The following is a 13,480-nucleotide window of genomic DNA, read 5'->3' on the forward strand; positions in this document are numbered from 1 at the left end:
CATCTTTAAGAGAAAATTCTAAGGTTCAAGCAGTGGAAGATCACATCGAGAATCAACAACAAGTTCTCCAACACTTAGAGGATAACCTCACTTTAGTGCATAATAGAATGAAACAACAGGAACACCAACATCACAACGAAATAAGTTTTGATGTAGGTGACTGGGTTTTTTTACGGCTACAACCATACAAACCAATGTCCCTCAAGCAAGATAAGTAGGATGATAAATTATCACCAAAGTATTATGGTCCTTACAAGGTGTTGCAAAATATTTGTACTATGGCATACAAATTGGAGCTTCCCGCATCTTCCCGAGTGCACCCAATTTTCCATGTTTCATGCTTAAAGAAGGTTATAGGTGACAAGCTTCTAGTTCAAAAAATATTTCCAAAAGTTGATGAGGAAGGAAAAATCATATTAGAACCTGAATAAGTCAAGGAAAAAAGAACTTGACAGCTATGAAAGTGATCAATTTAAGAGAATCTCATCAAGTGGAATAACTTACCCACTGAAGATTCCACATGGGAGGATGAGAATTTTATACAGAATCATTCATAACTACTCTTGATGGTCATGATTTGAGGGGGAAGATCGATGGTGCATGGTTGGATTGCATCAGGTCGATGTGCTTGATTACTTGTGGGAGAGTATCCTGGTGAAATCATGGTTTTTGATTTGGGTTCTAGCATCCCCATCTAACAGTCCTCATTATCTCAACTCATTTGAAGACTGATATTCATTGCACCACACACCTCCAACATCATATCTCTAATGATCTCCACAAAGCACTCTATTGTCAAATCTCTAATGATCTTCACCATCCAATCTTTGAGCGTTGGTCCCCACTAGTTGTCGAGACCACACCACATCATCCTGCCACTATTTATCTCAGTCCCTCCCTTTACTACTCTTCTTACTCCTCCGGGGTGGATACCACTAGGACATGTCATCCGTGTCCTATAACCTTATTACCCTTCTAGTCATCGCCATTTTATACCACTAGGATAGAGCCTTCGGGGGCAAGTATTTGGGACACATAGGATGGTGGGTCACCCCTACACACTCCCTCGCTTCCAGTCGGCCCACGAGGATTGTGGTGCCACATCATCCCACGCTAAACCATCCTGATGCTCTCTCATCTACTCCCCCTTTAACCATCCAAGTAGGTACCATCAGCACATGTCACCCTTTTGACTTCACCACGACACCTTCGAGCGATTGTTCCTCTTGCACCTCCACGATGGGATCTTTGGGACACATCATCCTGAGCCCTACCACTACACACACACATAAAACCATATAAATAAGGACACATTTATATAGATGTTTACAAGCTTGTAAGTGGGGCACGATTTCAGAAGGATTGATTTTAGCATGATTCATTTGGGTTTCTCCTCCATTGAATCACTATTCTTAGAGCCTTCGCTATAGCACCTTGAAAAGGGATTTTAAGTGCTTTTAGGAAACCAACGAAGGATATGTTTCCCTTACTTATGCTTCCCTACATTGACTACATTTTTACACAAACTCAAAGCCTACGACATTAATGCAAATGTGAATCTTTCTGTGTACAGGGCATTGGGGAAAAACAAAAACATGGGGCAATTTGATAGAGTCTCACCCCTTTCAGTTAACATTGTAATCCATGAATAGTCATAACCACTCAGTTCCCACAACACTGATATGCATCTTATGCAATCGTGCTTCCACATCTTCGTGTAACCTGTAATAAGAAATTTACACACAATAGACATGCAAAACAATGATAAGAGCCTCTAGCAATCAAAATTATATGATGGCCACAAGTAGGATATGCATGTTGATCATTGCATGAACATAACCCGCACAACCACATGTTGTTCCAATGCTTTGAAACAATGACAACAACACATTGTTCAATCATAAGGATAATAAAATCATGAACCATGCCATTAATAACAACATTTCATACCTACAATGCAATATATTCCAGACCCACCTTCCAGTGCATACAATCTATCAAGGTTACCAACCCATATTCCATTACCATTACAACAACAAGAAAACATATGAAATAAGGCATTTATCTATGAGAAAATTGAACCCATTATGTGCATGCAATGTTATGTTAAGTCTAGGAACATAAACTAATTCATTCAAGACCATGAGACAATAGTATCCACAACACCAAATTATGAGGCTTATTTAGGCCTGAGCTTGACAAGATAGAAATAAAATCCCACTGACCTGGGCATACATTACTACAAATCTTAGAAGGAAACCATATGAAATAAATAGGTCAATCAAGTAAAGAGAGGAGAAACCATTAACATTGTTACACAAGAACATGATTAATGCTAATAAGAGAAACTCATAACCTCATTTCTTGATTCTAACACCTTTTCAATAGTGCCAATATCATAGCAATTAGCATGTATAAGAAATAAAACTAAAACACAAAGCTCAAACAAGGATATCATCATCCCACATTAGAAACATAACTACTTATTAATTGTCATTAAAAACACGAGCAACACTTATCTTGAAAGTTATGCAGCAACTGAGTATGGGACAAGGAATCTCCACCCAACCATAGATAGTTGTAACCAAATATCACTTGAAACTGTCACACCTGAGCTAGATTCCATAGTGTGAGGGGTTTGGAAAATCAAACACTTCCAACTGATGAACCGGGAACCAAATATTCTGCTATCTCTTTCCACAATAGAACTGTAGCCCAACTAGTGCACTGAAGCATTGTGGTTCCACCCCAAATATAGGGATTCTACGACCAAAAAATAAGTAAATACACAATACAGAGTGTTCATAAATGGATCCACCTTCTGGGTCATGGGGGCTTAGGAGGCAATTCCTCCTCACCTAAATGTTTCATTCTAGACTTTTGCTAACCATAAATGCATCCCCTCTTTCTCTGCTCTACTCTCGTGTTTGATCGAATACCCCTTATTTGCCCGAAAAAAAGAAAGAAAAAAACCGATTTTTCTCCATTTTTCCTCTTCAACTATTCGTGCAACTTCCAAGCCTCACCAATTCCCATATTTTATGTCTTGTAAGTGTTTCCCAAGGAAACATGGCCCTATGTACTCTCTTGCAGACCAATTAAGTTTAGAAAATAGTTCATTAAAGCACACCAACTGACTTTTAACGGTTGTCCAAAGAGTTCATTTTTTTTGCAACAATAAAAGTTTTTAATATCCCAAGAAAGTAACATCCTAAGCTTTAATCCATGTCCCTTGACTCATCCTATTAAGGTTTTAAAATTCAATTACATAATGTAATTACATGACCAATAATCAAGCTAATCTTAGGTTGGGCTATTACAATAAACATGAAAAAGACCTAAATATTAAGTTGAAATCCATTCTTGACTATCCAAATCTATATTTACCAGCCTAACAACATCAATGATAGTAATATAACCCTAATTATTTGAAAAATCCACTAGAATATTAGAGATTTTGGGGTGACCATTGCATACTATCCATGAGTCATGACCAAGAAGAACTTTAGCCCCATTCCCAATCTTCCACAAAATTAATTTCTCTAAAGATTGCAGGCCACTTAGAAAATTCCTCCAAGTCATAGAACCTCCCCTAGTCACTTTTGGCTCTTACTTGATCCAATTTACAACCGACATGGATTTCAAATATTTCACCCTCATTACTAAACTCCAAAAACTATCGTGAAAAAGCATATGCTAAGAACTCTTGACTACAAGAGTTAGTCCAAATTTATCCATAGTATGTAAGCCCTAACCGCCCAGAGACTTTTGAAGTGCCAAATTTTTCCAAGGACCCAGATTCATTCCTCTCCCGTGCTTCCTCTCATTCCAAAATAAATGAATACATAATTTTTTGATATAACCAAAAATACTTTTAGGAATTTTCACTAAAATCAACGAGACGACGGAGATTCCTTCCAAAACTGATTTGATTGAGATTAAATGACCTCCTAATGATATTCATCAATTGCACTAGTGAAAAATGTGTTTTTCCATGTTTTAAACAAGCCCAAACCAATCTATGTTTCAATAATTATTAAGCTTTAAGAAAATCCCAAGATATTTAAAGCCATCACTTAAAGAAGCAAACATAAGAGGAAAGATTTCTTGGATCAAATTCACTTGGGTTTCATCCAAATTGTTGCTGAAATAAGGCAATTTGTCCAAGTTGGAATCCATTAGAGGAAATTTCAACCTAAAAGTGGCCTTCTAATGAAAAATAATAAAATAATAAATTAAGAGTTATGAATTTTTTAGGGAAAAGAAGAAAACTAGTTGTTTTATAAGTATTTTTTGGCTTATCTCCTTATAGGTTTACTCAAATTACAAGTGTAAACATTCATTGGATGCATAATTAAATTCCATGTTAAATGAGTACCCATTATGCATACTTCTGAGAAAACCCACATTAAAAAAAATTGAAGATACATTAAAAAAAAAAACTTGTTCACATGTTGTTTTAATGTATCTTCAATTTTTATCAATGCAAGACTTCTCAAAAGTATGTATAATGGGAACATGATTTTTTAATGTATCTTCAATTGTTATCAATTTGGGCCTCTCAAAAGTATGCATAATGGGTATTCGTTGGATGTGGAATTTAATTTTGCGTCCAACAAGTGTCTACGCATGAAATTTGAGTAAACCTACAAGCGATAAACCAAAAATACAATTAAAAAAATAGTTTTTTATTTTTATTTTTATTTTCCCTCCATAATATTTACATGTATCTCTTTGTAAATTTAAAGGATTTGGTTTGTTTACATTTTATGTACATGAAAATTTCATGGGCATGGGCTTTTTTAGGATGAAATTTCCTCTAATGCATGCGTGACCCCACACAGAAACAATGAAACATACGTTTGAAGTTTTGTCATTCCTCAACGGTCCCTAACCCGAAGAATAAAACATCATCTACAAATAAAGTGTGATTTATGACCATCTCTTAATCAAAGTCTACTCCTTTAATTTTACCCTCTGATTTTGCCTCCATAATTAATCTACTCAATCCTTCAATGATGAATAAAAAAGGAAAAGGTGATAAGGGACAACCTTGACAAATGCCACTTAACGCTCTAAACAAATCTGATGGGTCACCTTTAATCATAAAAACATAATTGGTTGATCTCACACAACCCATTATCTAAGAAGCCACATCAAACTTCAAACCAATCTGAAGCAAGACCAACTTGTGAAAGGATCAGTCCACTTTATCATAAGCTTTCCTCAAGACAATCTTCATCACAATTGCTGGAATATTTTATTCATTTAGTAGAGTGCATGGCTTCCTAAGCTAACCTAATAACGTCATGGATATGTCTATTAAAAAACCAAAATTGGTCAAAGAAATGATTTAACAAGCCAATCCAAGCTAAAATTTTTCTAATCCACAAACGAGGAACATTCATATCTAACAATATCATTTTAAATAAAATCCATCTTATCTCTAGATCTACCAAACATCGAGAGGGATCAAATATCTTTTCACTTTAAAAGAGGTTAGCACTTGGAAGATCTAGAGTTAAGATGGATCAAGGTTGGTATATATATATAGAGAGAGAGAGAGAGAGAGAGAGAGAGAGAGAGAGAGAGAGATTCTTCTTACTTAAGAATACCATTGGCAAAACCATGGGTTTTCAAAACTTGGAGCCCAAAAATTGCTAAAAGTATCTATTTTACTCCAATTTTATTTTAACTCTTAATTTATTTAATTTTATTTTTTTTTGTAATTTGATAGAGTCAAAATGTTTATATAACACATGATAGGACATTACAACATCTCTTGCATAATCAATTGGAGAGTGCTTATCAGTGCAAATATATATTTAATTAAATGGAATGATTCATGCGATAACCATATAATTTCAAAATTAAATTAAAAAATTTATTAAATTAGATCATTTTTATAATTTAAAAGAATATCAACATTTTATCAAAAATTTGAGATTTTTTTTTGTAAATATAAATACATTTTATATCATTTCAAAAAGTTGAGTAGTACATGAGAAACAAAGGCATATTCATAGCCATATAAACTCTTTATCAACTGAACATTCATATAAAAAAAAGACAACACCAACATTTAGAAAGGCATTCAAGCTCTGGATAAAAAAACCATGATTCTAGGTCAGGTATAATTGTCACAGGTTTGTGCACCAGAGGAACCAAACACCATCATGAGTAAAAAGATACAAAACAACTCACACCCATAAAAATCCATTGATAGCAATTACATGAAATAAGCATTAAGTACCAAACCTCAAGAGGCCAAGCTACAATGCTATGACAAGGGCACATATAATGATCCATTAGGAAAATAACACACAAAAGAATAAATTTGTGTTACCTGGAGATGTCCAAAACCACCTATGTATTGAAAGTCCATACACCATGAGAGTACTAGCAATCCGAAAAAACCAAGGTATATGCCCACATTCTAACACGCCTAAGAGAGAATGCTACAAATGAACACCTGTGAGGGCCACCTAGAATAAACCAAACCCAAGTAACAATGTCAAAAAATGAATGAAAAATTACTTGATACAACCATTCTAGTCATGGTTTGAAGCAATCAGAGTCGGAGTTTGAACACTATTTGTGAGAGGGTCAGTATGATATCTAGAAGTAGAGTCACTAACAAACAAACTTTCTGGCTGCCCTAGATGAGAGTCAATGCTATCCAAACATAAGCTCTCGTTATGAAGTACTTGTTTAATATATTCTAATGTAGAAAACACATTATAATTTTCAACTTTTTTATCTTTGAAAATGAGACACAACAAAGTCATCACTTGTTGATTCAAGGCCAAAGAACTCATGAAATGAGACCTCATTTTCCTGAATCTACCAGTAGCTGGGAGCCATTTGGCATCCCCCCCACCAATTTTGAGTCAGAGTAGTAAGGAAGGACTATCCCTTGCATCATTATTTTCTACAACTAATATCTCCTTCCTCACTTTTAGAAGAATGGCATCAAAAGCAGTAGCCACAGAAACATAGGCGAAAGGGCAAACCCTTTTGTGCCCAATATTCTTCCCCCTCTCCGACTACTCATCCTTTCTCTTCGAGACATGAACATCGTAAACACAAAGGACAATGGCTAGATAGAACTGTACTAATAAAATAGGATGAAGAATGATAAGGGAGCCCTTGAAAATGAGACCTTAAAACAAGAAGGTCCTCACCCAAAGACCACACCAGAGGCCCAAAACCAAGGAGATTATCCATTTCACTATAATTCAGACTCATGACCCAACATGAATACCTTGTAACCTCCTTACAACCCAGACTAGATTGAATGGAATTATAACAATATTTAGACCCATGAAATGACCAAGTAGCTAGGGTAGGCCACACACTTTGAGACACTAACAATTGACTCAGAAAATTACCAATACAAGCTTCACGCACCAACAATACCACTCCCATAGACTAATAACTAATTTCCGAAATTACCACAGTTAACCATAATCAATGAGCATATAAATACAACAGCTTACTTGAAAACATAAGTGTATATAATTTCCCCGAGGTCCCAAATACCAATAGGAAACATAGAACCAATGACCCAAATATACACAATAAGAACAAAAAATTCCATCGCCAGCTTGTACTAAGCAAATCAAGTACACCAAACTCCAGTGGCGCTCACTAAAAACCAAAGGGGATACTGGTGAATTGAACATGAGCCACCAGAGATGCCACCAAATGCAAAATTCCCACATGAAATGATGAAAAACTAGAATACCCACAACATATAACAAAAGAAATACTAGCCAGAGAATCCACCAAACACAGAATTCCCAAGCCCAATGCCCAGGAACTGGAATACACATAATGTATACCAAAGGAAAAACACTCCAGAAAAACCACCACCAAATGTCAACTAATAACAATATGATACCCCTAATGGAGGTTGACGAGTTATCCTCGTCTCCTCGCACAATAAACTTGAAATCGCAACTTTCCATCACCTTATGCTTGCATTTAAATTCATAGAATGACACACATGCTAAGGTATCAACATTAACTGCCTCCTCCCATGCCCACTTGAGAATGAACCAAGTGTTCATATGGAGCCATCTTCACTGCAACTGAAGAAATCATAGTGACATAATGTTTTATAAAACTAGTGAATACAAATTACCAATCAAATTTCATCATTATTCAATGATTCTGATTTTCTATAAAAATACTTAAAAAAAAAATACAAGGTGAGGGGAGGGGACTTGATGTACATAGTGAAAACTATTGTTTACATATTGAAGTATGTAATATTTAAAGTATAACAATGCTTTTCAAAAGAATTGACTATAGAATTAGTGAATTGTCTAAAGAGGTGAGTATGTCTAACTAAAATTAAATGTTGTAATTACCTATATATATATATATATATATAGAGAGAGAGAGAGAGAGAGAGAGAGAGATTGTCAAGTTGTATGTGATCCTCTAGGCTTGACCTATGGGTTGAGGGGTCGTGAGCCAGGGACATCTAATCTGCCAAAGTCACTTGGGGATTGTACCTGGCCTGGGCCACACCAAGCCTAAGATGACTGGATTTTTTAACATGTCTCCTCCCCCTAGCACAGGCCACAACCACCCCCCGTGAGGTTTGATCTTGACTCGCCTTGCTAACGACATCCATCCTCAACTGACTGTGCTAGTAAGACTTGACATCTATCTATCTATCTATCTATCTATCTATATATATATATATATATATATATATATATATATAGTTTAACATTTGATAGAAATTTATTGGAATTATAAATTTAAATTTTATAATTTAGAAGATTTAAGTGTTCCAAAAGTTTTTTATAGATGAATTTATTTATAATTCAGAAGCATATTTTAAACAATAAATAATTACAATATTCTAGAAAAAGTATATTACCAAATTTCAACTAAAATAAAAATTGCAAAATTAAAATGCACCTTTAAAAAAAATGAAAACTTAAAATGCGCCTAGAGTAAAAAAATAGTGAAACCCAATTTTTGAAAATAAAGGAATCACACGATGCAGGATTCTGGGATTCATGATGTTATGTCGACGAGTTTCCAAAATAATAATTATTACATCACTGAATCTCAATGAAACATGAAAAAATTAAAATGCACCTTTATAAAAAATGAAAACTTAAAATGCGCCTAGAGCAAAAAAATAGTGAAACCCAATTTTTGAAAATATTGGAATCACACAATGCAGGATTCTGTGATTCATGATTTTATGTCGATGAGTTTCCAACCGCATAATGCGTTTCATCATCGGAACAAAGATAGATAGCTTGATCCAAAAAACACATAAATATAATAGAGATGATGATAAACCACAATATTTATGTGTTCATTGGATCAAGCTATCTACCTATGTGCTGACGATAAAGCACAGTATGATGTCCTGATGATGAACCACAGTATATGGTTCGAAATGTGTCGACATAAAAACAATTATGTGATTTCTCATGAAGATATTTTATATAAAATAATGGTATTAGTTGATTGATTCAATGAGCTATGTTGTGGTGTTTATGGGGAACATGAGGGACATCTCCGCAAGGCCTCGCTACTCATGCTTCCTTCTTAAATCCTCTCATTTGTTAGAAAAATTTATTATTCGCTATCACAAACCACAAGGTGGACCCTATTCACATGGTAATCTTCTCCATCACCTTATGCTTGCATTTAGATTCACAGAGTGACACACATGTTAAGGTATCGACATTAACTACCTCCTGCCATGTCCACTTGAGAATGAACCAAGTGTTCATATGGCACCATCTCGAATGCGATTGAAGAAACCATAGTGACATAATATTTTATAAAACTAGTGAATACAAATTAGCAATCAAATTTCATTATTATTCAATGATTGTGAATTTTTTTATAAAAATACTTATAAACAAATATAGGGTGAGTGGAGCGGACTTGATATACAAACTATTATTTACAAATTGAAGTATGTAATATTTAAAGTATTAGGGTGCTTTTAAAAAGAATGGACTATAGAATTGACAATAGAACTAGTGAATTGTCTAAAGAGGTGAGTATGAATAATTAAAAAAAAAATGTTGTTATATATATATGAATTTTTATAATTTTTTTTAAATTTTGATAGGAACTTATTGGAATTATAAAATTGAATTTTATAATTTACAAGATTTACTTGTTTCAAAAATTTTTAAAGATGAATTTATTTACGTATTCAATTTTTTTTAAACAAATAATTGCAATATTTTAGAAATTTTATATTACAAAATTTCAATTAGAATAAAAATCACAATATTAAAATAATAATAATAATAATAATATCACTAAAAGAAATCTGAAATAAAACATGAAAAAAATAAAATGCACCCTTGAAAAAAAATGAAAACTTAAAATGCTTCTAGACAAAAAAATAGTAAACCCCAATTTTTGCAATTCAATTTTTGAAAATAATAAAATCACATAATGTAGAATTCTGAGATTTATGAATTTATGTCTACCAGTTTCCAAACACATAGTGTGGTTCATCATCACAACATAAATCACTTAATTCAAAAAATACACAAATATAATACATCACTTGATAAAAAACACAGAACACACAAATATGATGATAAACCAGAGTTTGTGTTTTTTGGATTAAGCTATGTATCCATGTGGCGTGTTCTTTGGATCAAGCTATGGTGATAAACCAAAATATGTAGCAAGCTATCTAGCTATGACAAACCACAATATGATGTCCTGATAATGAACCACGTATGTGGTTCGAAAAAGTCGACATAAAAACAGTTCTGAGATTTTCTAGGGAAGATATTTTATGTAAAATAATGGAATCAGTTGATCGATTCGGTGAGCTATGCGATGGCGTTTGAGGGAAACAGGAGGGACATCTCCACATGGCTCGCTGCTCACGCTTCCTCCTTAAATCCTCTCCTCTCATTTGTCAGCAAAACTTATTGTTCGCTATTACCAATCACAAGGTGGACCCTATTCACATGCTCATTCAGCTCCGCTCCACCCTTCGATTCCGTTGACGTGTTACGCTTACGCCGACTCAACTTTACCGAGTCCGAGTCCGCGCCCACGGCGTCCCTTCCGGGCAACCGGGTGGGTAGATGAGCCGTACTATTGATCGGCTTTAAGACATGCCAACCACTCCCACTCATCTCTCCTCTCCTTTCTCGGACAAAAAGAACAATCCATCAATCCGTCTCTCTTACTGTCCAAATTTTGCACCATACATATATCTCAAATCAACTTCCTTTTCTCTTCCATTCTTCTTTCTGTGTTGATTCAATCGTCAAGACTCTCATCCCTTCACTTCACTTCACTTCATTCATTCATACAGAGGAAGGACTTTTCATTACAATAGAGCTGCGCAGATTAATCATGTCTCGCAGTGTTGGAGGCATGGAGAAATCAGGTACGAGCGCACACCAGGAGAATAAATGCAGTTTGGATATTTTCGCAGAGACTGAGCTCAAGCTTGGACTCCCAGGAGTAGCTGCAGGAGAACGCCAGAGGATCTGTGGAAAAAGAAGTTTCTTGGAGGCCATGGAATCCAGAAATTTTAGCATTCCACAACAGGAGGCTCATAAATTCCATGAACCCAATTTAGGCACAGAAAAACAAATTGTCCGTCCTGCCAATGATCCTCCAAAAATGGGACCTCCTCCTCCTCCCAAGTGAGTATTCCTTTCCCAAAGGATATTAATGTTTGTACTGTTGAGGGCTTGTTTAGGGCGTCTATATTAACCAGAAAATATATGTCAGGGCACAGATTGTTGGCTGGCCACCTGTCAAAGATTTCAGGAAAGTCAGAACAATTGCTGCATCCAGCTCTCTGTATGTGAAAGTGAGCATGGATGGAGCTCCCTATCTCAGAAAGGTGGACCTCAAAATGTACAGCACCTATCATGACCTCTCCTCTGCACTCGAGAACATGTTCGGCTGCTTAATTACCATGGGTATGATCGAATTCCCATCTCATTCCATTCCCTTAATATTTTGTCTATTCGCCCTGCCGTAAATCACGGAATGAATGATATTGAAATGTTCAAATGTTTGTAGGCAAGTGTGGATCCAATGGGATGAAGGAGAGCAATTTGATGGATGTGGTGAATGGATCAGAATATGTGGCCACTTATGAAGATAAAGATGGAGATTGGATGCTTGTAGGCGATGTCCCATGGCAGTAAGTGCTTTGAAGCTGCCCTTAATTTTCTTATCATTTTTCCTTTATAAGACTTAATAGTTTCTCTGTAATAGCCAGAAATTGATGATGTGGAATATTGGTTGCAGGATGTTTGTTGATTCCTGCCAAAAAGTGCGGATCATGAAGGCTTCAGAAGCTATTGGTTTAGGTATTTCACCAACCCATCATGTCTTTCTTTATACTTTAGATATGTAATGAGTGAGTCGTCAAATTGTTAGTCTTATAAACCTCCATGTTTTGATTGGTGTTTTGCAGCTCCCGGGGCCATGGGAAAATGAAAAAACCAGGAATTAACAGGAATTACAGACCACCCCAGTTATTGATTTTTGGGAGGCTAAATTGTTCTCAAACTAATTGTAACGTGGTGCAATATGCACGTGGTGAGCTGGCTGCTCTTAGGTTATTGATTGAGATGGAATATGATTGTTCATCCACGATGGCTCAAGATCCGCTGTATTAGAAAACTATTTTCAATTATCTTTTATAAATGGTCCGATTGTTTTAAATGCTTTCATATAATCCTTTGACATAGCGATAAAGAAAAAATTCTACATGCAGTTTCCAGGTTTTGATAATTCTCCTCAAATATTAATTTTTGAAAGGTCTCACCCCTCTCTGTATATATGATTTGTGTGATGAGAAAAATGTTTGACACCCAAAAGAATTTTAAATTATATAATGTAGATGACTGTGAAAAAAATTCGAATTGACGAGCCGGAAATTTTGTGACTCCACAAAATTGAAGTACTGTTTTCAAAGAAAATGTGTAAAGCTTTGTTAAGAAAATTCTAAGTAAATCTGGCATCTGTCAAAAGACTTAGGTAAATATTGACAAAGTATAATTTTATATGTTAATGAATAAAGACATAAATGTCAAATCATAAGAATTGGTTATGTCTTAATTAACAAGAGCTATGTGGCGCATGTCAGTGTATTTTAGCATAGGTGATTTTTTTGCATATACTTTTGTGCATAAAATAACGGTAAAATGCTTATTACGGAATTATTACTGAATTTTAAGAAGGTAGAATCTATTATAATAATATAAGTATTCAACCTAACATTTTCTTCATAATATGATGCTTTATATTAATATGATGAGTTATTATTACAATGATCTTTTCAGTCAAAAAAATCCATTTATGACTTAGGCTGGTTAAAAAACGAGTTAAGAACTGGTCAAAGTAAAATTCATAAAAGATTTGTTATTCAAGCACAAGTCAAAGTAAAAATAAGTAAATTGCCTAAATTGTTGTTTCCTTCCGACTTTATTAAATT

General features: G+C 34.9%; 1 protein-coding gene across 1 annotated transcript; it reads left to right on the forward strand.

Moving 5' to 3' along the window:
- Window positions 1-11,177: 11,177 nt before the first annotated feature.
- LOC149142331 (auxin-responsive protein IAA14-like) lies at window positions 11,178-12,412 on the forward strand. The gene is made up of 4 exons (XM_089447261.1): window positions 11,178-11,672; window positions 11,761-11,954; window positions 12,058-12,181; window positions 12,289-12,412. Exons 1-4 carry the CDS (start codon window positions 11,377-11,379, stop codon window positions 12,395-12,397), a joined length of 723 nt encoding a protein of 240 aa, XP_089303387.1. The 5' UTR covers window positions 11,178-11,376; the 3' UTR covers window positions 12,398-12,412.
- Window positions 12,413-13,480: the final 1,068 nt, after the last annotated feature.

This window comes from Pinus tabuliformis, chromosome X (assembly GCF_031772625.1).
Source record: "Pinus tabuliformis cultivar Carrire ecotype Pingquan chromosome X, CPIR1, whole genome shotgun sequence".
In the NCBI taxonomy this organism is placed as follows: Eukaryota; Viridiplantae; Streptophyta; class Pinopsida; order Pinales; family Pinaceae; genus Pinus; species Pinus tabuliformis.

Bases quoted from the DNA above. Each gene is read 5' to 3' on its own strand.
- LOC149142331 (XM_089447261.1), top strand. From the start codon at position 11,377: ATGTCTCGCAGTGTTGGAGGCATGGAGAAATCAGGTACGAGCGCACAC. The intron at 11,673-11,760 runs GTGAGTATTCCT...AATATATGTCAG, and splicing joins GGACCTCCTCCTCCTCCCAA to GGCACAGATTGTTGGCTGGC. The intron at 11,955-12,057 runs GTATGATCGAAT...AAATGTTTGTAG, and splicing joins CGGCTGCTTAATTACCATGG to GCAAGTGTGGATCCAATGGG.